Genomic DNA, 26,433 nt, shown 5'->3' with positions numbered 1-26,433 from the left:
GCAACCTGTGGGGTTCCAACTCACGACCCTGAGATCGAGAGTCGCCATGTTCCTCCAACTTAAGACAGCCAGGCGCCCGACGTGTGTGGTTTTTTGATAAAGACCAAGGGGCCCAGCTCCGGGCTTGCGGTCCAAAGTCGTTCCTCTGCATCGGGGCCATCCTGGTTGTGCCCGGTCCCTGCGGGAACACATACTCTTCCCACTGCTACCAAGCACCGACGAGCACCCGCATCAGGGGTCAGCAAACTACAGCCTGGGGGCCAGATCGGGCCACTGCCTATTTTTGTACAGCCCAGCACTTGCAGTGGGTTTTTTTTTTTTTTTTTTTTTTTAAAGATCGTAGGGGAAAGAAACCAGAATATATTGTAACACGTGAAAATGAAAATGTCAGTGCTCGTAGTTTTATTGGAACCGGGCCACGCTCATGTACGCGTCATCTACAGCCGGTCTCGTGCTTAGGAGTGGCTGCGCCGGAGCCCAGACGGCCTGCAAGGCCGGAAATCTTTCCTCTCTGGGCTCCTACAGAAAGTCTTTGCTGACCCCTGGTCCGGAAGACTGAAAGTCGGACGGCCAGTTAAGTCTGAAGGAGGTCAAAATAGGCGTGGGAACGGGGGGCGGGCGCTTAGCCCCTGTCAATCAGTGGCCCCACATCCGGCCCGTCAGCCAGAAGGAAGGCCGGCGCCGGCTCGGAAGGGCGCCCTCTGCCGCTTCCAGGTGGGATCTTGGCTGGAAGGTGGGAAGCCTCCTCAAGGACTGTGGGCGATCCACAAGCCCAAGTCTAAGGCTCGTCGGGAGCCACGCGGTCGGCAGTTAACGCCGCAATTTATTGAAACCTGCTTTGCATGTACACGCCTGGCCGGAGCCCCTACCCTCAGTGCAAAGTCGCCACGTCTGCAGTGTTTTCTCCTGACTTTGTCAGCAGCTTGTCAACTGGCCACGGGGTTCAGCCCCTCCTGCTCGTGCCTGGGAGCCTCGCCGGCCCCCTTCCCCGCCGGAGGGACCGCTTCTCCCGGCTCAGAGGCCCCAGCAGCACCTGGTCTCCTACCACCTGGGACTCAGGGCGCCGGAGCCCGGCCCGTGCTACAGGGTGAGTAGCTGCGGTGCGACTCCCTTCGGGTCAGGTAAGACCACCACACTGGGGTCTAGGGGTGTGAATGAGGGCAGTGAGCGGGCACTGGTAACCCCAATGTTACCCTAAGTCTCCACGACCTCATCTGACTTACCTCTCTGGCCAGACAAGACTTTCTTTAAAAGCTACTAAGTTAAACAGCTTTCATCACCTTCTTTGCTGCCTTACCAGTTCTGAGTTGATCTAGAATGTCCTCAAGATTTAGGGGGCAGGATTTCCTAAGGGAATGTAGCACTTTGGTTTCCTTTTTTCCCCTGGTTTATCAAGAAGAAAAACATCATACATACCTTCACGAGATGAACTCTGCGCTGTTCTGTGCTTTTTATCTTAGAGATTTTATTTGTAAGTAATCTCTATACCCAATGTGAAGCTCCAACTCCCCACCCTGCGATCAGGAGTCCCACGTTCCACCAACTGAGCCAGCCAGGCGCCCTGACTTTCCTGTGCTTCTGGCCGCTCTACACTGTAAGAGCAAGCTCCACCGGGAGAGGCCAGGGAACAGGGCACTTGCCTTTCTCATATGTTTGATTTTTGGGGCCTCTGAACATCCAGAGCCCTGTTCTCTGGGATAGTGATAATGGCTTGAATCTCAAAGTCTCTCAGGCCTGAAACGGAGCTTCATTTGAGATAAAATCCATCAAGGGTACCTGGGTGGCTCCGTCGGTTAAGCGTCCGACTCTTGGTTTCGGCTCAGGTGTGAATCTCGCGGCTTCATGGGTTCAAGCCCTGTCAGCCGCGCTGAGTGCGGAGCTTGCTTGGGAGTCTCTCTGCCCCTCCCCCACTTGTGCCGTCTCGGTTTCTCAAAATCAATAAAATTAAGAAAAAAAAAAAGCTAGCTAGGCAGCTAACTAGCTTTTTTTTTAATTTTTTTTTTTTAATGTTTATTTATTTTTGAGACAGAGACAGAGCATGAATGGGGGAGGGTCAGAGAGAGAGGGAGACACAGAATCGGAAGCAGGCTCCAGGCTCTGAGCCATCAGCCCAGAGCCCGACGCGGGGTTCGAACTCACGGACCGTGAGATCGTGACCTGAGCCGAAGTCGGACGCTCAACCGACTGAGCCACCCAGGCGCCCCGGCAGCTAACTAGCTTTTATGGTTCCTTAGACAGGTTAAGATGTTTCTATTGAGATTTGAATTTATGAAAAGTTACACCCTTAATCTTTTTCTTTTAGTGTCGAAAACCGGGCCATTATGCCAGCAAGTGTAGAAAGACTCCAACAGGTAGGAGTTATCAAAAAGTAACCCCTGGTCTGTGGGGTAACTGAAGACCTTCTAGTGAAGACACCCAGTGGCCACGCTGTGGGTTCCTCTCTGTTCCCAGTGAACCCTACTGTCCGCCTCAACAGGGTAGGAGATGCGGGAGTAGCGTGCTGCATTCGGGCTTATTTCCTCTCATTCTGTCCGTGAACGAGCTGCTAGAAACACAACAGGACTGGAGGCACGCAACCTGTGGCAGGACGAGTTAGCCATAAAACGGGGGAGCAGAATGTACATAAACTCTGAACCCAAGCTAGTGGGAACAGCCGCCCCCGTCTGCGCGGCTCCCGCACCCGCTACAAGACCAGCCTGGGCTGCACGGGGCAGTTCCCGTGCACGTGGCCTCACCTGCTGCTGCAAACTGGTGATTAAACTCCGTGGTTTCCTTTGGCATGACAGCTGCTTCCCTGTTACGGCTTACTTAAATTTAAGGCTGGATCCTGTGCACGCCCGATGTGAGGAATTATGGGGAGGGAGACGGTACACACCAGTCTTATCCTGGGGAGGTAGGGGCGTGACCTGGACCATTTAATGCCATTCTGTTTACGCGGATGCGGGAGTCAAGTGAGTCTGACCCACTGGGAGAGGAGCGGGGAGGTTAAAGTAGAGACTTTTGGAGAAATGGAGAAAACAGTAGAAGGTGTGAGTAGGACGCACCCCCCCACCCCCACCAGCCTGTGGCAGGTGGAGACGGCCACCCGGCCGCCTGGAGCTAGAAGGTAAGGGGACAGGGTGATCGAAGAACGAGGCCCGCAGGTTCTGGGGGCCTGCACGGCAGCCCCGCCTGGGCTGCTGAGACAAACACCACACAGCCGTGTAGGCAAACCACTCAGCCTCAAGCCTCAGTCTCCTCAGTGTGACAAATAAGCGTAACGGCGCCAGCCTCCCAGGGTGGTCCTAAGGATGGGATGAGAGAATGCAGGTAAAGAACTCTGCACAACACTTGGCTTTGACAGAGCAGGCCCCGGAGGGTAGCCACGTTTTAGCGGGGATCGTGGCGGGCCTGTTCTCGCTTGGTTCACATTTAGAATCTGAAGTAGCATGAGGCCACAGGGGGTTCAGAAGAGCCGTTAGAATTTAATTCCTACCACACGTGGGCCCTTGCTGGAATTTACCGACGCAGGGCCTCTAATCCCACCAAGTCTCTGCAAAGTAGGTATAACTGTCCCCACTTTACAGTCCAGACCTCCAAAGAGGCTCCAGGAAGTCAGACAACTCGCCCCAGGCCACAGCCACCCATCTCAAAGGTGAGGGTCTGGAAGAGGCAAATAACCAGGTGAGAGGAAAATTTTAAAACTACTGTTATGAAGAGTCGTGGTAGGAACATACAGGAGGAACACAGGGAGCAGGGGAATTAGGATAATCTGCAAATCAGGGTAAAGGACTAAGAACAGCGGCAGCGAGGTTTCCCGGAACAAGTAAAACACCCTGTTGCTAATACACAAATGATTATCTTTAATAACTAAATACTCTGGTATGTATTAGAAGAAAGTACTTTCCCCGGTAAACTCCGTATTTCAGATACGGTCACTCAGGCTTCAATCCCAGGAGCTAAGACCAGGGATAACCCACCCTACACAGACCACGTGGGCACAGCCATGGCCTTTGGGCCTGCTGGGAAGTATTTCCAACCTTCTGGAACGCGACCCTCCCCTGAAGTCTTCTCAAAGGCGGATACGGATCGCTCGTATGGATTCTCTGCATGCTGCTGGAAGATTCGTTTGGGAATTCGTGCCGCTGCCTTGGAAGCAGAACCTAACCAACACTGTTGCTCACCTGGGGGCGGGCTCATCTAGGGGGGCTCCTGCCCGTGCTGTGGGAGGTACGAGGCATCATTTTGGGAGACGACATCAAGGAGGCCGTTTAACACGGAACATCTGGTTAGGAGCATCCCTGGCTTCTTTTTCTCGGCTTTGTGATGAGCAGCTACTCCTGACTCAACGCCTGCAGGTAACAGGGCCTCACTCATCTACGATCCCAGGTTTGAAAAGAATCTCTCCTCTTTCTGGGTGGAGCCCTGCATCTGCCAGGTCACAGACAGGATTAGGATTGGCTGCGCAAATGAACTGATCTTGCAGGGATATTTGCAGATCTGAGTACTAAATGTAGCCTCACGAGCCAAGTTTACATTGCTACTGTAAGCGGAAACTGCTCCTTTGATCAAGCACTTTGTCTGGACCGGAATCTAGGACAAGAATCAACGGCTCTCTGCTGACCTCAACAACTCAGACTGTTTGGAACATTATGAGGAAATTGTTAAAAGACCTGATGAAAGGTCTTCAAGCACCGTCTCACCCCACATGGCAGAAATGCGAGTGGCCAGAAACCAAGGAACTCCAGCATCTGGAGATACTAACGGCTTCTTTAAAGTCCCCCGGACCATTTAAGAATCCACGCTCAGTACTGGGGAGCCTGGGTGGCTCAGCTGGTTAAGTATCCGACTTCGGCTCAGGTCATGATCTCACAGTTCGTGAGTTCGAGCGCCTCGGTGGGCTCTGTGCTCATGGCTCAGGGCCTGGAACTTGCTTCAGATTCTGTAGCTCCCTCTCTCTGCCCCTCCCCCGCTCGCACTCTCCCTCAAAAATAAACATTAAAAAAAAAAGAATCCACGCTCAGTATCAAATTCAGAGGCATCAGTTAAGCCCTTTTCTTCTTTCCTACACATGGGTCAGAATTCTTGGTGCTGACCATGTCAAACTAAAAAATCTTTTTAGTGCAGGATCCCACCTTCATCTTCAACTTGGTAAAATGAAGCAGCTAGCTGTCCCTCTAGGACGGCTGGTTCATTTAGTTTGCTCTTCACATTAAGGAACTTATTTTCAGGGATATAAAATACCTACTGTGACATAAATTAAGTAGAATGTTTTCACTGTTCTAGCATTCTGATTCTGACAAATGACACTCTCTTATTTACAGCAGTGGTTAATAGGTCTTGGGGCTCCAGCCCCTGGGGACCACCACTGCACCTGTGTTTGGACAGCAGGGGGTGGCACCAGGGCACTAAGGCTCTAGGTCAAGAAAGGCTTCTACTGAAATGTTTCCCAACCCAAACTGTCTTAGAGCAGGGATCCCAAGTTGCCTTACACGTTCCAAACGCTCCAAATGCAGGGGCTCGTGGCCTTACCTACTCCACATGCGGGGGAGGGGGGCGGGAAGGGGGTCCCGCTCCCCCAGGGCAGGGTCAGCACACACTTCCAGCTTTGCAAACCACGTGGTCTCTGCTGTAACTACTCAGCTCTGCCACCAGAGCAGAAAAGCTGCCCCAGACCACGCTTAACAGAAGGAGCAGGGCTGTGCTCCAGGAAGACCTTATTTACAAAACAGGGAGTGGGCTGGATCAGGCCACTACGCAGCTGCTTGAGGGGTTTGGGGCAAGACGGCATCCCAGGCGGGCAGCATTCTCTTCTACCTTGACTCCCTGACAGTTCCCGACCTGGACTAAGGACAAAGGGGGAAGTGCAGGGAGCATCCCCCGCCCAAGTGTCTCCCTTAAAGCACATTTGCAAAGAATGGCCACAAAGCCCTTTCAAAAGGAAAGATCCTGTTTTTGGAATTCCAATGAAGTCCTCAGTAATACAAATGCTCTTCTCTCCTCAACCCTGAATTTTTTCCTTTTGGGGAATTCTAGTGTACCTTTTCCCCAACCAGGAGAAACTGATGCGGGATTAAATTACTCCCACTGGGGATAATTAGAAGGGGAGAGAGACAGGGGACTGGGAAGAGAAAAGGCAGATAAAGCAAAGATAGAGCCAGAATTCAAGTTTTGAGAAGAGAGAAGAGACGTGCAAATAAATAAATGCTGGCCTCGGAACAGCACACTGCTTTTTCTGTAGTTTGGAAAGAGCTGGGATGAAAGAGACTAACCTCCTGTATTTGGCATGAGAATATCCCAAGCAAAGCTAAAATACACGTGTGTGTGTGTGTGTGTGTATAAAACAAACATGTAGATATGAACACGTCTATGATATATAATCAACCCCCATGTTGGAAAAGGGATTGGAGAAACAGCTCTCTGTACAATCTGGATTACGTTTCCTCTAAGCCTTTTCTATCTGTCAGTAACCAGGCGAGGAAGCCACCAAAGCAGAAGTCACAAACTTAGAAAGACACTGAATATTTTGATGGGGGAAGAGACCCGGAAAACCCAACAACCCTGACAAAGTAAAAGGAGCGTCCGAGTGTTTCACTGAAGTTCTCAGGAAGGGATGGGTGGGATTCTGAAGTTTCCAGGAAGAGATGATCAACAGAAACCATCTGCTGTTATACTCAAGATGTATAAAAAGTGCTTCAACAATTCTGTTTAGTGTGCGATTTCATTTTCATCAGCTTAAATATATTTAAGGATTTTCCACAGACCCACCTGCAACTCTGTATCCCCCTGACTTTGCTTTTATGTTTCTCACACCCGCCAAGGTGTCCAGGACCCCAAAAGGCACGATGGGAGGCAGATTTCCTGCCACTTCAGATATTAACCTGTATCAGGGCGTATGTAGCCTGGTATCTCGTGCAGAACAACTGTAAAATGCCAAAGCTTAGAGAATACTTTTAGGGAGAAAGATCTAAAAGTGAGATATTATTGACTGCAAGTTAAGAACTCTTTAAAAATTTCTGTCATCTTCCTGCCTCCCTGACCACCATCAGCCTTAAGAGGCCAAGAGACCGAAGGCTTTCAGGATTCTGTCACTCTGGAGAGCCAGCCGAAGACATGGCCACACAGACGCAGGCCTGTCCACGGTGAAGGGACGGCTTCCGCATATCATGGTTTCAGAATCCAGTAACTTTATTCTTTTCACGCCCTCTCCCTGCCCCAAATACCAGTCTAAACCGCTCGATCCGCATCGCAGTGGTCTTCGCCGTGCTCCCCGAGTCTCAGAGCTTTCTTACGTGGTGTCCGGGTCACTACTTACGCCAGCGCTGCAGCTCTTTGGATAAACAGAGAGAAGCGGTAAGAAGCCAGGAGGCCACTGCCGAGGACAGTTTCTGTCTCTTGCCTGTGCAGATCACTCCACACATTCAGAAATAAAGTCTTAGGCGCCATCGGGAGCTTCTGCTCTGCTTTCTTCAAAGATCTGAAAAACCACCTCGGGTATCAACCAACTGAGCCCTCTGAGACAGGTAAACCTTTCCGGGGAGGCCTTTTCCCTGGGGAAGCAGCTGAGGGCTGGGGGGGTCTCCGCATGCGCAGGGCTGACCAGGAGGAACCTCCTCTCCCCTGTGAGTGTGTGACACCCCACCTACCAGCCCCCCACCAGCGGGCAGGCGTCCGGCTGCCGCTTGACCTGCTCTCCGGCCTCCTAGGCACCGACTGCGTGAAAACCTCCAATGAGAGTCAAGTGCTGGTATTTTAGAAGTCCTACCGACCATTTGTGAATGCTACTGGGGTTCACGGTCATCTTGTACTTTTACACCCCAAGTTTTCAGAAAGGGTCTGGACTCTTTTTTAATTGTGGAAAACTGCTGGGCTCTTTGGATATCCTCCTATATAGAACGTCTTTAAAAAGTTTTTACTTATAAAAATGTATTTTTATGAAGCGGTATTGTAAAAAAAATGAGAGAAGTTAACCTGAACTGAAAAGAGAGGTGGAGTTCAGACGCTGTCCTCCTGGTGAAGGCCCGAGGCAGGCTGAAATCAGCTAGAAGGATGCTTGTGTTCTCAATGCGGAAAGTAACGTTAACTAAGACTCCTGTGACCCGCACACACAAGACTGACCGCCGTATTGTTTCTCCTTCTCTCTCGGGGTATAAACTGTTTGGTTTCAATGCTGAAAGGCAGTTCTCAGGTGGGAATTAAGAAGGGCGCCGATCTGGCAGGCAAACAGCTTTAAGGACAAAGCACAAGACCAGCACATCTCCAGGGAGAACCTCACACGGGAGCACAGGAGCAATCACGTAAAGTCTAGTCCAATCTTATAAAGGTCATTCTAACTAAAACCCGTAATAAAAAAACCCCCAGAGCCTCAGGCAGTGGCTCAGTCACTGGGCCGTGTCAGATAACGCAAAACTGTAAAACAAAAACAAAGTAATTCGGAGAATCCCCCGGAGGTCCCCGTAATGGGACGAGGCCTGTGATTTTAGGCTCAAAGTATCAAAAAGCTTACTCAGATGCCTGAAACTCCAGCTGCACCAGAGGACGAAGTACCCCGTGAAGAGCATGGTGACGCCCCCAACTCCAGTCCTCACGGTGGTGCTGCACCTGACCCAGCCTGTGTGGAGAGAAACACGTCTGGTTGCCATGGTGAACTGGAACTAGGGGGCCGCGACCTGCCGGATATTCAAGTTATCCCAGTCGGCCTGGGCCATGGAACTGAAGTCACAGAATCCTCGCCAACACCACACGGGTATTTTTTTTACACAGACGAAAAGGCCCAAAGGTGGAAGACCTTAATTTTAACAAGTTGAGTTACTCTTGTTTTGGGAGTTTGGTCGGAATCTCGAGTGGGCAGGTTAACACGCCTGGTGAACTTGAGTCGTAGAGCCCTCCTGGCTTTGGGACGATCCAGGCAAGCGGGGGAGAAATGGCGGGGGGGGTGGCCAGGGGAGACATCACCAACAGGAAAGCTGGCCCGTAATGGCAGCCGCTCTCCTACTGGCTTTGACGTCAGACTCCACGGTGAAAACAGACCGACCAAGGGAAGGGGGCCTACATGTTTTGTCTCTTTTTCTCTTTTCCTTAGCCTTGCTGTAACCATCAGGGCTAAAGTAAGAGAAACTTCTCCAAATGCTTGGAACCAGCAACAAAACCCAACAGTCAATGACTCCAGCTCACCTTTCTGGACAGCTCCCAAGAGCCTCATCAGAGACGAGCTGGAGGGTGTAAGTCTGGTCGGGGGTCCCAAACTCCTGAGAGCAGTCGAGCTTCTTTCCAACAAAGGAACTACGGTTCCAAACAGAAGTCACTGTGACAGTTCATCTAGATTCGGTCTCTTTCCCGATCCTCAGTGCCCGGGGTTCCCAGGGCCAGGCTGAGGGGAGGATCTCTAAACAGCCGGATTACTGTGTACGGGGCTGCAGTGAACTAAGTGCTGAAAGTCAAGGCGGTTTATTCCCCGAAAGAGGTTCTGCAAAAGGCTGAGGGAGCCCCTGGGGATCAGGATCTAGCTACATTTTTGGTCTCATGAATACACCCTGCAGCCCTTCCATGTGCGTGTGCTTAATGAAATGAACTGTCTACGTTTTCTACCACTTGCAATGTTTTAGCAGAAGGCAGGACTTTCTACCATGATACTAACTACTGCTACTCCTCACTATATCTACTAGGGTCAACACGTGTGCTCTATCACCCCACTGCTAACAGCAAACAGTTCTGTTCAACATGTGAATAACTCACGTACAACCAGAAAGGAGGGTTTATGCTCTCCATTTACATCTTTCCTGCACCTGTTTTTCTGTTTAAAGATAGGCAGGGAATGTCTACTATTGCTGGTTCTCTGCTCTTGGTTTGGCTCAGTGGGAGAAAGGGTAAACAAGGGAATATTTACAACAAGTTTAGCAGATGTGGTAAAAGTTGCTGCGGAGGTAAACATACTAACCAAATGATCATATTAAGTGAGACAAACCAGACTGGCTTTCAAGAAATTACCCAGAAAATTATTTCACAAGGTGAAGATTAGTCTCTTGAAAAAACAAAGCGTGACACAACCCATTCTTCTTGGAAAAAGTTTGAAAAGAGACGGGAAGAGGCAGTTTTGTGACAACTGCAATTGTAAAACCACTTCCCCTGCCGTGTCAGGAACGGGGCGGCCCCTCCACTCTGTCCCCTCTCCAGCCAGTAGCCCATTTCCTCCACTAAGGGTTCAGTCAAACTTGTGTGAATGACATCAGTTCGGGCCCTGGGCTGGGATACAAAAGCAGCCCGAGGTCCAGGAGAGGCCAGCTCAGAACCCACGGAGGTGGTTAAGAGTTCTTTAGTGTCGTCCTTCCCGTCGTCCAGGGGCCCTGGGTTCTGATCTATACCCCTCTTGGCCTGGCTCCACTGCCATCTCTAGACACTGTCCTGGACCCACTGCCAGTGTAGACATCCTTATTATCCCAAACCTAGTGACAGCAGTTCCACTCTCTAACATAAATGCTGGAACCATCCCTGGTACCTCTAACATTTCCTATCACCCCTCTGACCTGGCTGGAATTCCAGACCTGTGACCTGACTCCCCCCCCCCCCCCCAGTCTCTGGCTGTTGTCACCTGTCCCCTCACATGGCCGCCTCTGGCTACTAGAAGATCTAATCCTGACGTGTCATATTCCTGCTCTGCTCTGATCCTAACTATTCTGAGCCCCTTCATCACATGTGTCCCATCTCAAACAGGTCACTCGGACACCCTATTGGCGGAAACACTGTTTAAAGATGAGAAGAGGCTTATGAAGTTGTTTCTGGGTCTCCGAAAACCCATGACCCGATCAGGTTTCCCTATTTTACTTTCTACTATCCCCACCGGCCAATTTCTAGGAACTGTTTTATTCAAACCTCCTCCTCCCTCCCCCACCATCTGTTTGCCAACACCCCCTACAGGGTCTGAGTGCCCCCCTCCCCGCCGCCAGTGGCCTTCCCAACACCTGCAGTACTCTTAACTTTGGAAACGTTTGGAAATCTGATTCTTAGATCTGACTTCAGAATCAGTCTTTAGGGATGAGGTCTAAGAATCTTTAATCCTATATGGGATCATCAGGTTGTCCTGATTTGGGCCTAGAGCTCTTCAACTCTCAGTCCCAGAAGCCAAGGCACCGACATCTGGCCAGAGCTCAGCCAAGCACCCCAGCGAAGTGCTCACAAGGCTTTCCTTTGAACAAAGGAAACCAATTCCAGTTTCTTTGCTGAGGACTGTCAGCCCCTTGTACTTGCTCAGTCTCCCGAGATTTGAATCTTGAACTTCTAAAGTCTATTTTCTCTAATGCTGGGAAAACTACTTTTTTGGGGTAGTAAGTCTGTGCAAATCCTTTTCACTAAACCTCACAAGACGGCTCGGCTCCTAATGCTGCCGAGCTCCATAAGTAAGCCTACTTCTCGTTCCTGACTTACAGAAACCCGACTCAGCCGCGTCCTCAGAGCCACCAGTCTGCCCAAGCTAGTGACGGTACTGTAGACCGGGACCAACACGAGGGAACAAAATAGCTCCTCGCCACTCTTCTGGAGAAACTCTTGTTGACAAAAACCTTGTATTTTTTCCCCCATATTCAATCTCACAAGCAAGCCAGGTGGTCCGATTAGTCACTGTATGTAGCCCTTACCTTATTCTTATCACTATATTCTTGGGACCCACTAAAGTGAGCATGTCAACGGATAACTTACATCAAAAATGACAGCAACCACTAACTGCCCCGAATAGTAAGCCCAGTGCACAGTATGAAGACCAGGGGTAGATAAGTCAGATGGATCCAGACTTGAATTCCGACCACCACTCACTGGACGAACACGGGCAAGTCACTCGAGATGTCTGGGGGTCATGGGGCGCCCGGGGGGCTCAGGCCATGATCTCATGGTCGTGAGCTGGAGCCCCGCATCAGCCATGCTCAGCGCAGAGCCTGCTTGAGTTTCTCTCTCTCCCTCTCTCTCAACGTAATAGATAAATAAATAAAAGATGTCCGGGGCTCAGGTTCTTTGCCCATAAAAGACGGTGGGACGGGGACACCGCTGACAGTCACCTGAGTTGTCATGAGGGTTGAATGAGGTAGTAATGTACCTAGCAGAGGCCGATCCAGTCACCATCTGACCAATGTCAGTCTCCTCCCCTTTCCCTCTAAAATGAGAAGTGGGTGCACCAGAGACTCTCCTCAGCACTGTAAGAGACAGCACAGGAACCAGAGAAGTCCTACTTGCCAGAGAGATTTGCTACGGGCTGTGCGCGTGCCTACGTGATGCCAACCACAAGGAAGTAGAGACAGCTGACCGACCCCCGTGTTTCTGGTTCTGGTGCACTTTCTGCAACACGGTTTGGTGGAAAGGGTGAAGCTTGGTCTGAAGAGACTGTGTTCTCTGGCAGCTCTACCGTTTACAGCAACCTGACCTTGGACAAGTCACATGTTCTCTCTGTGTCTGTTTTATCATCTGCAAAGCAGAGATACAGATCACTGCCCACCTCTCAGAGTGGCGGGGCCATAGTAAGAAAATGGACGGAAGAGGCACCCTGAGATCAACAAACTCAGACGTTAATATCATTTCTGTATTAACATGGAAAAGGGGCTTGCGAGCACGGCTTTGGCCTCGAGACAGACTACAACTTTGTAGAGAGCGCCTGATGTTAGGAGTGTTTGTACAGCGGGTGGAAGAAAATTGTAGCTTTAGCTAGCACTACACTTCACTTGATATACTTCCGCTTTGAAACCTTTAGAAAGGAATAATGACCATACAAAAGAAAATGCTTTTTCACACCGGACAACCTGGGGTTTGGTGAATACGAATAATTTACAAAATATACCAGAGAGGGAAAACACGTCTCTAGGAAGAGGTTACAGGATTTTCAGGTGCAAAGGTATTCTGACTTGCTACAGGTCTCCTGTCCAACCTAAAAGCACCAATGAATACTACACACACACACACACACACACACACACACACACACACACACCCGAGATGGATGCTACGTTAAACTAACTGTGCTGCCATGGGTGCCTGGGTGGCTCAGTCAGTTGACCATTCGACTCTTGGTTTCGGCTCGGGTCATGATCTCATGGTTTTTGAGTTCGAGCCTCACATCAGGCTTCGAATGGGTGGTGCGGAGCCTGCTTGGGATTCTCTCTCTCCGCCCCCCCCCCCCCCACTCTGTCTCTCTCAAAAACAAATCAACTTAAAAAAACTAAAATAAAAAAATGAACTATGCTTCTAGAAAACCTTGAAAGAAAAAAATCTAAAGCTCTCCGATGAGGAAAATGAAGAAATGTTACATACTGTAATTAGAGAGGCAGTCCGATAACTAAAAGTAAGGTTCTGCAGGAAGAAGTGAGGATCCCCGAAATGCCAGAATTTCCTGGCTCTGTGGGGCCACTTAACCCATTCCGGGCACGGGCAAGGAGCCTCTGGACAGCTTCTGAGGAGACCCCCTCACAGTCCTCTCTCCTTCCCTAACCTCTCACCCAGTCTCTCAAGACAGTTTGAATCCCTGCCCCATACCCACTGGCCACGCCCCCGCCCAGTGGGGAAACTCGAGTGATCAATGCCACCAGCCAGCCTGGCCTAGTCCAACCGTCAACTCTGGGTGCAGGGGAAGGGACAGTGGTAAAGCACTCTGGAGCAAGAATAAGTGTGTTCAGAACACGACTGAGTCTGGCATACTGGAACGCCTGGGTACAAGTCAGCTGAGAGAAAGCAGGAGTGCTCTGAACCTGATTAAGGCAAAAGGCACAGAGCTGTTCGGAGGGGCTGGAGGGTCCTCGAAAACGAGCACGCTTACCTTGTGAGAATCTCTCCCCCTGGGGACTGATGAGCTGAGGCTTCTGGGCCAATGCATTCCAATACTGGGGCTTCCCTGGCAACACCCCCAGTCCAAGATAACCAGGATAGAGCTCTGGAAACCACTCCAGGCCCAGGGAGCTTGAGAGGCCCTTCCTGCCAGCAACCCCCACCTGACTGAAGGGGCTGTCAGAGGCGTGGAGCAGGACTGAATGTGAAGGCTGCTGGCACCCAGGTTGTGACGCCTGGGGCCCACAGCCCGGTCCGTGCGGCAGAGGAGCTCGCTCACTACGCTCTGTGAACACCTTCACACCAGGGACTCGGTGAGGACTGCAGGCTGCTGCTTTCTCTTCTTGAAAAAATCGGACAGCCAGAGAGGCCAGATTTTGATTATACGACTGTGATACAGAAAGTAGCTCACTGCAAGTCGTCTCCCTTGGAGTGAACGAATTTAAATCGGGACCTTCGTCTCGACATTTCTTCTCTGTGGCCGAATCACCACCACTGAAGTTCTTTGCCCGTTCCTGCGTGTCTGTCACAGATATACTTTTCTCTGCATTTCCTGTGCTCCCACTTGCCTCTACTCCAAGGTCAAGTCCTTCCCCTTGGTTCTCCCTGACGTGGATTTCACCTAATGGGCTAACTTTAAAATTTAAAAATTGTGATTCCATTCTCTTTTCTTGAATCTCAGGGTCTCTAACATCACTAGAGACTTCTAAGAGGTGGTCCCTGGCCTTGGACACTGTCTCATTGCTTGACAAGGACGTTCTTACTCTTTCAATCCCATGATGGAGATTCATGGGAGAACTACGATAATCACCATTAGCTGTACCTACTAACTTTACTAGAAGCTTCTGTCTTGGGGGATCAATTTTGTCCAATCTTAAATCAGGAGAAGTGGTCTGTACATCACTGGGTAAGGCTGAAGGTTTTCTATCTTGATTTGATGAAGAAGGTTCTACTGGGCCAAGAGGTAAAGATGCTTTGGTTTTTGAAAGCTTACTTCTACTCTCCCCCAATGGAGGCAAATCTTTGGGAAGTTCTTTGTTAGGAGTGGTATTTTCTGATGCATAAAACTGAGCCTTGGTTTCTCCCTGGAAAGCAACCTTTGGTTCAGTATCTTTTAGCATTTTGAGGGAGCACCGAACTTGATTCTTGAGGTATTCATCTGCCTTTGTGTTACTTGCTCTTTCTAAACCAATGGCCGGTAGTGGAAAAGACTTCACTGTCCGTTCTGGTTTGTCCTTTATCAACTTGGTATTTCTTTTTTCACTCCTGGTCTCTAATTCTCTCTCTTTAGTGTCATTTAAATCTGTGATTGGTCTTTTCCTGCTTGTAGCATGTGGGCGGGTAGCTAGCTTGGACTGACAAGCTTTGTGATCAGCAGGTACAGTCGGCCTTATCATCTTACAGTGTGGCAAGTGGGATTTTAATCGTTTAAATGGCTTCTTACAGTAAGGACACACTTCCATCCTGGCAGAGTATCACTCTCTTATTCCTGAAAAAGATAAACAGGAGATTATGAGGGGCACAGAGTTCGTAAAGTAAACACTAATATTTCATTTACATGTGTACCTTTCATTTGGAAGAACCCAGGTCGAAGGAAATTTTTTAAAAAAATATGTTTTGATTCATTTCTTACAGAAATAGGAAACAGAAGACATAGTTGGTTTAAGATAATACTCCTGGCTCCATTTATGCTTGGCATTATACATTTCTTTTTTAAATTTTTTTTTTTTTTTTCAACGTTTATTTATTTTTGGGACAGAGAGAGACAGAGCATGACGGGGGAGGGGCAGAGAGAGAGGGAGACACAGAATCGGAAACAGGCTCCAGGCTCCGAGCCATCAGCCCAGAGCCTGACGCGGGGCTCGAACTCACGGACCGCGAGATCGTGACCTGGCTGAAGTCGGACGCCCAACCGACTGCGCCACCCAGGCGCCCCGGCATTATACATTTCTTAAAGTCTTCTAGGAACCAATCATCAGTAAAAGACAATCAAAGAGGTTTTACATCCCTAGCTAGTAGCTGAGCAAAGCTAAAAGACTGAAACCTAATAAATAACGGTTACTGGAAGAAAAAGTTGTCCAAACTAGCAGTCAGATTAAAATGTTTGCTATTTAAAGTTACAGCAAGTCAACTGGGTATTACACGAGTATAAAAAAATTGTTTGAAGCCCTTAAATATACCACTTAAGGAAAGAATGGTGAATTCAGGCCAAGATCTGAAGGCTGTTGACTAGAGTCATGTTTCCAAGTGGTATAGGGAAGATCCACAGAGGTGCAAGAAGAAAATATTAGAACTTCCAGGCTTTCAGCATGAGAAATGAAGCTGTACTAACACTTCCCATATTAGTAAAACACATGTACACCCGTACACATATATATAAAAGTATGTGGGGGCACCTGGTTCGCTCAGTCGGTTGAGCGTCCCACTCTTGATTTCAGCTCAGGTCACAATCCCAGGTTTGTGGGACCGAGCCCCACGCTGGGCTCCATGGTGAGCGTGGAGCCTGCTTAAGATTCTCTCTCTCACTCTCTCTGTCCCTCTCCTGCTCACACTCATGTGCACGCACTCTCTCAAAAAAAGTGTGTGTGATGCACTAATAATATATAGGTGGAGGGAACATGGTCCCCAGTTTTTCATTCACCGTTCGTAGCGTATGGACTGCCAGCAAATTCATTTAGTTTGAAACCTTTGTGATATTCATACCAGGTAATAACATGAAAAAAAAAAGTAATACCATGTATCACTTGTACCTCTTTGAGCACGGTGCTGGGCATATGGTATTTGTTGAGCGAATTTTTTCTGTAAACGTAAACATGCAAACGCTATCATAAATCACTGTGACTGAATACCTTCTAACTACTACTTAAGTCAAAGAGTGACACTGAAACCATTTACAAGATAAACAGACATAATCCTGGCCAATCCATTTAGGATCCTATGTAAACTCAGGCAAAACAAAACTGTTTCTGATTACTGTAATCATTCTGACTTTGGAGGTACCCCTCTGACAATATAATCAAACTTTTGAGCCGTTGACTTACAAAAATAGCCACAATTGGAGCCAGTCCACGGGCCTTAGGCTAATAACTTCAGAAAAGGCTTGGGACCTCTTAGACGTGTCTGCCCCTACAGTACTCCACCACACTCAGTCCTACTGGGAAGATCCTGCACCCTCTCGTGGTAACGTCTTACCGTGGGTGCCTAAATACTTTCTTACAGGAGCTTCCCCAGAAGGATGCTAATTTTGTGGTTGTTTCTCTTGGATCTCCATGCCTCACGATCGCAGCTCCTGGGTCTGGCAAAAGAAACTCGATTTTAATTATCAGCCAGCGCAAGACACAATCGGAAAAGTAATTCGACAGCACACTCAGTGAATGAATGTGGTGCGGCACTGAACCGAGTACAGCCAACTCGCAGCGCAGGTCTCTCTCCGTGTTCCGGAAAGCAGACAGTTAAAGCCGCGCACGCCGGTCGGGCGCAGGGCCGGTCGGACTTGTGCCAACCGCTCCCCCGCCCCACACCACTCCACCCCTGAGAGCCGCGGTACCTGGCCCGCCTCCCTCACAGCTCCGGCACTCTTTCGGAAGCCGAGCCGCCGCTTCCGCGGAGTGGGCGGGGGCCGTGGGGAAGCTAGCGGCCTCGGGCCGGCCTCCACTGCAGCCTTCAGCCGGAGACGCAGGGACGCCGAGGAGGTTCATCCTGATGGCCACGGGAAGCCCCCCACCCCCCCCACGGCTGGCCCGCCACCCGATCGACTCCCCTCTCTCCTCGGGAAGCCCCCTCCCCTGACCCCCAGACATAGGGCGTGGGCACTAGGACAAAGTCCGACCCGCCGCAATTAGCCAGAGCAGCGTCCTTACCTAGCCAGGTGTGAAAGTCCCGGAAGCCCCCGCGACAAGCCCCCCAGCGCAGCCCTCCAGCAGCTTCCCAACTCCCTGTCGGGGACCCGCCGCAGGCCGTCTGCGCCACTGCCTGATGCTTCTCAGCTATGTTTCTACAAAACTGTTAGCGCATAGGTGCTTAACTAAGTACCTGTATCGTATATTATTATGAAATAACTTAAATTAATTTAAACCTGGCTTGACTTATATGCCGTCACTTTTCGGCTGCGAACAGGCGAAAGCTCGGGCCCGCCTTCCATGAGGTCCTCTCTCCCAGAAGCTCCTAGGCGCTCCTCCCCACTCGGAGCCCGCCTCTTCCCGTGGGCGGGGTTACCGGTCGGCGCGGCCGCCGTCGCGCCACTGCGCAGTCTCGAGAGGGCGGTACCACGGCGGCTGCGACATGGGGTGGGCGCGGAGCAGACGCCGGGAAGTAGCGGTGGTACGGGTCCCCACTGAGGGGTACTCACCGCCGGCAGCGTCCACCCGCGCCGCGGCGAGAGCCAAGGCCCGAGGGGGTGGGCGTGGCGGCCGCCGGAACACAACACCCTCTGTTCCCTCAGCTCGCGGAGCGGCGCCGCGTCGCTCCCCTCCACCGGCTGCCATGAGCGAGCGCCTCCGCCCCAGGTGAGACCGCAGGGACCTCCTTCCTTCCCAGCCCCTCGCTGGGGGCTGGGGCCGAGGGAGCACGCGAAGCGGGGGTCCGAGCAAGCGTGGGCCCTGTGGGTCTCCATCTGGGCGCCCTACGGCCCCGGGGAGGGAAGAGAAGGATGCGCGAGTGGTCGGGTACCTGGTCTCTGGGGTGCTGGAGGAGTGACTCGCCAGGGTCCAAGTGTCCCCCCCAACCCCGTCTTTTTCCCTCTTATATTTCCCTACTTGGAATGCAGTCTGAACGGTCCCGGAAGAGAGATAGTGGCCCTTGAAGCTTCCCTGTCCTAAATTTAGGAGGGTGGGGGGATGGGAGGAATGTCTGATCTTTGAGAGGGAGCCCCTAGGACGTCTTTGAGGGACCGAGGCTGGGAGCTGCCGTCTCTCCAAGGTCAGAAAGGATGGGGTTTAGCTCTGCAGTGGGGAAGGGTTGGGATAGATACTAGAATTTGTGCCCCGGACGGTTGTGAACATAGGAGGGCAGATGACCAAAGTGGCTTATAGCATAAACAGGCAGGATTCTAAACTGTTTGGACGCGGAGCCGTTTGACTCCGAAGGCGGGAGGTAGGATTATATGGCGATGCTCTACTTTCCACTGAACCTTGACCTCAGGACCTGGGTTTTGACCTAGGGGTGCTATGCTTGCTTGACGTGTACAGAATAGAGTCCCGATCAAACCGCAATTTCTTTGTCTTTCTTTCCTCCTCCTTACGCCCCTGTGAGACAGTTGGGGAGGAGAAAGTTGGATTGGGAACCCCAAATGAAGCGGAGCAGTTTTACTAAGATTAGAAAAATCCCTTTGTGGAAAACCTATAGATCACCAAGTCCTGCACTTTCATTTTTCTGATAAGGAGGACATTCAGGGAGCTCAGCAGGTTTACCCCAGTCTTTCCAGGTTCGCTGCTCTTTTCATACTTCCCGGTACTTTCAGTGAAGCTCTGCTGAGGCCAAAGGATTGCCTCGGTAGGTTATGCTGGATGTTTCCTCGTTCTGTATTGTCATTGGCTCTGACTGTACTGGGCAGTCTTTCCACAAGGATCCGGCTCTGGGGGATGGTCAGTTCAGGGATTAAGATTCTGGAAAGCATCTTGAGGTTGTTCGGTCTAATAGTGAGAATCTAGGGTCGCCCATACTTCTGCACTGGATTATTGATTTGGGTACACAGTGAGTGGGGCACAAAGCCTGCTCGTGTAGAGAACAAGAATGGTCGAAGTTTGAAATTAGGGGCCCGATGACCAACTTGCTGTTGGAATTAGAAACATAGGCTCCTGTGATGTCTCGTATCTGGAGAAGCCTAAATATTTCCTGCAGAAAGATTCCCTTTATCCATTGCCGTATGCAGATCTAAATGTGCGTATACTGGTAGCCGATTTCTTTTACCTGGTACGCAAATAATCTCAGCCCGTTTATACTGCTGACTTCGTTGCCATAAAAGAAACCGTTTGATTTGGACAGGGGTTTCTTACCTCCTTGTCACCCCATGTTTCATGTACCGATTCCGCCAGCTCCCGCTAACATAATGTCTCCCAAGTCCAGTTTCTGGATGAAGCATTGGTCTGAGATGGTGGTTTTTCAGACTGTTATAAAATACACTGGGATAGCTATTGAGGGGTGGATGTAGGTCAAGAAAACCCCCACTTTAACCAGAACAGGTCCTTTGTCTCGTATATATTGAGGTATTTTTGCCAACAGAAAGAAAGGGTTCTGTTACTTAAAAAAAAAAAAAAGTTTGAAAAACACTAGTTTCCATACTCAAGATTCCTCCTCCTCCTCCTCCTGCTTCTTCTTCTTTTTAAAGTTTATTTATTTATTTTGAGAGAGAGGGGAAAGATAGAGAATCTCAAGCAGGCTCTGCACTAGCAGAGCAGAGCCTGAAGTGATGCAGGACTCAAACTCCCCAACTGTGAGATCATGACCTGAGCCGAAATCAAGCCTCAGGCACTTAACCGACTGAGCCACCCAGGCGCCCCTCTTAAGATTTCTTCTCTGCTCAGTCTCTAGGAGATGGCAGGAAGATTGGAAAGAAATGAGATGATGGACAGTGGTACAGTCAGCCGTCCTTAGAAGTAACAGATGCTAAACAACAATCTGTAGCTAGATGCCTGGGGAGAACATAATCAATTATATGGTAGCTGCTAAAATTATAACCTGGTCTGTGGCACTAATGTAGAAAGCTATAATCTGACTGTGTGGCTAGGGTTGAACATGAAGCTATAATCTTGGCAATTATTAACGATTTTGTTGAAAGAAGACTGTTCCAAGGACGGAATCTGCATGGAGCCTAGAAAAAGGAGAATGAAAAACAGCAGGGCTCATTCTTAATCGGGTAGCATCCAGAGGAGAGGGCCCCCGACACGAGATGGTTCTGTTCTGGTACCTTGGAGAAAGCAGCTGATCATGAGGCAGGGATATTTTCATGCGACTTTCCCGAGTTTAGTTGAAATCTGCAAAACCAGCCCATCCTCTTTGTTCCTACGCCCTTTTTGCTTTGCAACCTCCTTGACATTCGTTTTCTTGTCCCTGGAAAGATACGGTCTGGATTGTAAGTGAGGAAATGAGAAAGTTTGGGTCGGGCTCAGAAGGGCTTAGAGTGGCCCAGTCAGCTGCTGGCACATTAATAAGAGTTGGGGGACCAGCATACTGTCATTTGGTGAGTTTCCCAGCTGTGTCAACTGGCCTTCCATCAGACCTTGCCCTGTAACTGTAGCTCTTTTCCAGAACAAATTCTCTGGTCATAGCTGGACGAAAATAGTAGTTTCTTGGTTCAAATCTATGGTAATAGCACATCCATTTAAATTAGTTTTAAGCCTGCTTTTCACCTCGTTTTTAACCTGCAAATACTTCAAAGTAATGTGCAGGTAAGATCTAATGTCCTGAGAGAAAGTTAGGGAGCAGGAATGATGGTCTTAGAAGCAGTTGAGTCTGGGAATGAGGTAAATGGTGCAGCCCTTTGCTGGTTGGTTAATGCTTTATCAGCACCACACACTCACAATTCATCATTCCACGCCTAGATCTGTATTTATTAATAAAGCTAGATGTATTCAGAGTACAGGAATTTTGCAGAATCCGGGAACTTGAGCTCGGGGTGGTACCTTAAATTTTCTCCGATATCAAGACTTCAGCTCAAAACCTTAGGATTACGGACGGGCCTGCCATGGTTTGCCGCACTGCTCGCGTAGAAAATGTGTGGCCGTACGAGATGCCACGTGCTCAAGTTCAGTACTTGCGCAAAAGCTGTTTTTCCCTCCAGCTATGGGAATGTGAATCTTTAAGAATTTTCATGGTAATACATTGTGCCATTACGTATCAATGGCCTCTTGCCAACACTGTCCATTGGCATTTTCTGCGGTGATGGGAATGTCCTCTGTCTGTGCTGTCCAGTACAGTGACCACTAGCTACCTGTGGCCTTTGAACACTGAGAATATAGCTAGTGTGACTAAGGAACTGGATAGTAAATTAAATTTAATTTAACTGACTATATGTTATAATAATGTATAATCATAATATAATGATAGCTAGTGGCTCCTGTCCTGGACAGCACAATTCCAGGCAGTTCGACTTAAAATAATACCTCCTTTAATTTATCTCTAACTTCTGTCTTCTAAACTGGGATTTAGAAGTCCTTCCAGAAGCACTTAATTCTTGCATAGGATACATACAAACTTTGTTGCACATCTGAGAACACTGGGGTAAAGGTGTGAATTTTTTTCTTTAAACCTGAGAATTTTGAGCAGCCTGGGTTCCAGACTCAAAGTAACAATCTGGTGAAGTAACGTGTCATAATACTAGGGGTGGTGTAGAGAGAATAATGGAGTTAATGTGTCCAAGAGCAGCCTTTCTAATGAATGTCGGAAAATGATCTAATACTTTAGAGGGCATTGAGCTTTTGTTTCATGTGATGATTGGGGAGAAGTCAGGGATGAGAGAAAACTGCACATCAAAGGCTACATGAACCTTTAATGATCTTCCTGCATAGCACCCCAGTTTTATTAGGATTTTAGGGGTATGTGGGCAACGACAGCCGCTCCTGTCTTCCATGTTGTCCTATGGGAGGAGTAGGATTAGGTAACTTGAAACTGTGATTTCAGGAAACGTCGAAGGACCATAACCTTGATTAGGTGGAATTTGGAAGCTTAGTCATTAGCATCACCCTACTTTTATTTATTCCCAGTAGGCATTTAAAGTTGCCAAGCTTCTTTTTAGAAATCAGTTGTACTAATTTAAGCTCACCCTGCTGCTGCTATCTTGTATTTTTACTCTTTGTGCCCAACGGTAGTGTACTTTCAACTTTTTACCTATTGGGGTAGCATGCAAATTCTGTTTTCTCGGGTGAGAGGGCACATTTGTTGTGATTTACGATTTTAAGTGTCCAAAAGATCAACTGTCGGATTTTTTTTTTTTTCTCGTAACTTGATTTCAGGAAAAGGAGAAGGAATGGCAATGAAGAAGACCACCATCTTCCCCCCCAGACCAAAAGGAGTAGTAGAAACCCTGTCTTTCATGAGTCCTGGGACACAGAGGTAGGAAGTGTGGTCAGAGTGTCTGCTGTTTCCATTGCTTGAACAAAGTCTGAATAACCCAGTTTCTTTGTGTGATTAAAATTATTCTTTGAATAAATAAAAGTGATTTTATTTGAGTGTAGTGGTTTCAACTTTTTTTTTTTTTTTTTTGAGTCACGGCCCCTTTGAGGAAACCGTGCACCCTTCTCCATTGAAGAGTATATATGCACATACTAATATGTAAACGAGCACAAAATTTGTTACGAGTGTCATAGACCTTTAAAAATTCATCTTTGAGCTGTCTGGTTGATATTTGAGAACCAACTATTTTCTAAGTTTCTAAGCCATTAATCATCCTTAAGGCAAGTATATTCCTTTCATTCACATGAAATTCATGTTTAATTTTATTCATGAGAAACTGTGTAAGCATTCAGAATATGCCATGTGTGTATATGCAAAATACTATTTTTAAGTGTTACTACTTTTTTTAAAGTTTATTTATTTATTTTGAGAGAGAGAAAGAGAGCGGGGAGGGGCAGAGAGAGAGGGAGAGAGAATCCCAAGCAGACTCCGCACTGTCAGCACAGAGCCCGATGCAGGGCTCACACTCACAAACTGTGAGATCATGATCTGAGCCGAAATCAAGAGTCGGATGCTTAACCGACTGTGGACACTGTGCCACCCAGGTGCCCCTGAGTGTTACTCCTTTTTTATCGTGTTCTAAAAGGACTCCTGTGGGAGGCAGGGTGGTGGGGAGAGAGAGGCGTGAGGGGGAAAGAGCTCCCGAAGTTTTGGTTCCCAACAAGAGAGCTCCATTCTGCATACCACAGGGAGCGTTTTGGTGCAGTTGAAAGGCTGCTCTGCAGAGGGAAAGGAGGGCAGCTAGCATTTAAGTGACGCCTCTGTTAACTTACACACTGGAAAATTGTGACCCTTGAGTTGTCACCCTGACGAGAAGCTCCTCCCCAGCATAGATCCCTAAGCCTTAGCCTTATAACTTAAAGCAGAGCTCTGCATATCACAGTTTTTGTACCACCGAAATAATTTGTACTTTAAACAGTCCTTGATAATAGGATTTGACCTACATCCGGTCCTTACCAGAAATCCAAAGCTCTCCCAAGGGGGGAAAGCAGTTAAACTCTCACATAGGTCCTACACGACTAGGAGCAGTTCATGAACAAGTGTGGGTGGGATCTTTTTGTGTGGGGATGTGAGTTCCTGTGACTTCTCTCCCCCTTTTAAAAATCCTCTGTTATGCTTTCTTTCCTTTTTCTTATGTTTTTAAAAATGATTCGCAGAAAAGTAATTGAGCTTTTGTGTAAGGCGATAACTGGAGGGGGCAAGTGAAGCAGAGCTTAGAGAGGCTCCCACGAGCATTCAGTGATGAAACTGTGACAGTTGACTTTCCATCATTCTTTGGATTAGAAGTCTGTTAAAAGAGCACGCAGTGAGTGCTTTCACTGTATCTGTCCACTTCAGTGTTTCTTTCCTTGTGTCTGTGTGCACATCCTGCTGAGTGAGGTTTGTTAGCTCAAAGGTACAGTCGGTCTGACTGTATTGATCATTTGCCCTGTATTTACAGTGGTGATGCCTGAGAATAGGAATATAAGTTGTCATTAAAAACAAAAGGAAACGCTTTGATCTCCTATTTTCACTAAGACTCTTAGTATTTTTGTATTGCTTTGTTTTAATTGCTGTTCATAGAAAATGATCTTTCTTCCCTTTCGAAAACCTGGGCATTGGTATCACAGAGGCAAACAACGTATTGTTACTCAACCTCTTGGTTCATGTGTCTTGTTCTTACTTGTTCAAAGACATGGAGTGGATAAACTGCTCTGTAATCATTGGTCTGAAAGATGGACCAGCTTGCCTTTGTTATAATTAACAGTCAGTACAGGTACTTTTTATTTTTCACGGTAATCTAAGCTCCCTGGTAGACCTCGCACGGAGAGTTCTGACCATTCCTTCCAGCCCTGCCGACCAAGCAGTTACCGGCTCTCTGCATGGGTGGCCGCTTGTGCTCTGTTTCTCCAGAGGCGGGGGATTAACAAGTAATGAAGCTGAGTCAACCTAGGGAGGGCTAGAGAAGCAAAAAGCGGGGGGAAAACCTTTAAAGTGGAAAGTTGAGCCCTAAATAATTGATTGGATCATCACCACTGGAATAGATTGTTATATTTATAGCACAAGAATATCAAGTTTAGGGGCACTTGGCTGCTTTTTGACAATCGTGTATAAAAAGGAAAATAAAAAAAATGATTCATTAGTGGATTATTTTGTTATTTCATATAGTCACATATTAATGAAAATGTTATCTTTTAATTCTAAGGTTGGGCCAGTGAGGTAAGTTTTCTTAAGACTAACTCAGTGAAGAGAAACCGTTTCTTGTGTTTTTCCTGAAATACTTAAGTAATTTTAGAGTTCTTTTTCTTGTGACTTGAAGAGCTTTATATGGAAGGAGTTTACTTTTTTTTTTTAATGTTTGTTTGTTTTGTGAAAGAGCACGAGAGCATGAGTGGGGGAGGGGCAGAGAGAGAGAGAGAGAGAGAGAGAGCGCAAGCGCGCGTGCGTGCATGCATGCATGCGTGAGAGAAAGAACCCAAAGCAGGCTCTACGCTGTCAGCTCAGAGCCCACGCGAGGCCTGAACTCACGAACCATGAGATCATGACCTGAGCCAAACTCAAGAGTAGGATGCTCATTTAAAAAAAAAAAAAAAGAAGGGAGGGAGGAAGGGAGGAAGGGTGAGGGGAAAAGAAAAGAAAAAAATGGGCGCCTGGGTGGCTCAGTTGGTTAAGCATCTGACTTGGGCTCAGGTCATGATTTTGCAGTTTGTGGGTTCGAGCCCCATGTCGGGCTCTGTTGTCAGCACGGAGCCTGGAGCCTGCTTTGGATCCTTTGTCCCCCTCTCTCTGCCCACCCCCACCCCCCTTGCGCGTGTACGCTCTCTCTCTCTCTCTCTCTCTCTCACTCAAAAAAAATGAACATTAAAAATATTAAAAAAAAAAAAAAAAAAGTCGGATGCTTAGCCAGCTGAGCCACCCAGGCACCTCGGAGTTTGCTTTAATTCTAAGAGAGAATTAAAGTTTTTTATAATTAATTTTCAGAAGTTCTGTTTTTCTCCTAATGTAATCATATTGCCCAGTACCGGGAAATAAGATGTGAGGTGTTTGAATTATGTATGCCAGAAGTAAATCACAGCTACTTCTGTAAAGGAAAGATAGTATACGCCTCTCTTCCTAGATACTGTGAAGGTGAAGAATGTGGACTGACTTGCCTGATTAGTTCTGTAAAGAGAAACTTTTAGTCTACTTGTCCGTTTTCTTCCTGTCATTTTTGTAGGTGCTATCTCTGCTTCACAGATGGGAAAATTGGGGCACAGAAAAAGAAAGTGGTTTGCCCGGAGATACACAACTAGTAAGAGGCAGGGTCGATGATTCCAGAGCTTGGCTGGTGAGCTCCTTGCTCCTAACCATGGTACGTGCCGTGTCACAGAATACCGGACGGAAGTTCTGAGGGATTTTGCTAAATATATCCAGAGGCAGCTTAGGTCCTAGACTTCTCTCAAATCATAGGAACAAGAAGAATATTTTTCCTCCTCCTGTCTTTTAGCTGGAAAATACTTTTCCAGGTTA

At 48.4% G+C, this 26,433-nt stretch overlaps 2 protein-coding genes across 4 annotated transcripts in view; one reads left to right on the top strand and one right to left on the bottom strand.

The window, feature by feature from the left end:
- Positions 1-7,146: 7,146 nt before the first annotated feature.
- On the bottom strand, positions 7,147-17,941 carry CE1H17orf80 (chromosome E1 C17orf80 homolog). Of its 2 annotated transcripts, XM_030295445.2 has the most exons (6): positions 17,637-17,941; positions 16,969-17,071; positions 13,769-15,265; positions 9,154-9,261; positions 8,486-8,590; positions 7,147-7,309 (listed from the first exon to the last, which is right to left on the bottom strand). In XM_030295445.2, exons 3-6 carry the CDS (start codon positions 15,237-15,239, stop codon positions 7,287-7,289), a joined length of 1,707 nt encoding a protein of 568 aa, XP_030151305.1. In that variant the 5' UTR covers positions 15,240-15,265; positions 16,969-17,071; positions 17,637-17,941; the 3' UTR covers positions 7,147-7,286. The 2 variants fall into 2 exon arrangements, with proteins under 2 accessions (XP_030151305.1, XP_030151306.1); XM_030295446.1 differs by lacking the exons at positions 16,969-17,071; positions 17,637-17,941 and adding an exon at positions 16,818-16,934.
- A 2-nt stretch (positions 17,942-17,943) lies between these two features.
- FAM104A (family with sequence similarity 104 member A) overlaps positions 17,944-26,433 on the top strand; it is a 17,255-nt gene continuing 8,765 nt past the window's right edge. Inside the window, exons 1-2 of one of the 2 annotated variants that reach the window (XM_030295450.1) lie at positions 17,944-18,281; positions 22,725-22,824. In XM_030295450.1, the coding sequence (XP_030151310.1) occupies positions 18,058-18,281; positions 22,725-22,824 (324 nt within the window). In that variant the 5' untranslated portion in view covers positions 17,944-18,057. The remainder of the gene's footprint in view (positions 18,282-22,724; positions 22,825-26,433) is intronic. The other variant, XM_030295451.2, reaches the window with a different exon arrangement.

Source organism: Lynx canadensis, chromosome E1 (assembly GCF_007474595.2).
Source record: "Lynx canadensis isolate LIC74 chromosome E1, mLynCan4.pri.v2, whole genome shotgun sequence".
Lineage (NCBI taxonomy): Eukaryota > Metazoa > Chordata > Mammalia > Carnivora > Felidae > Lynx > Lynx canadensis.
The sequence above is the reverse complement of the archived record's forward strand: the minus strand, read 5'-3'. Positions and strand labels throughout refer to the sequence as shown.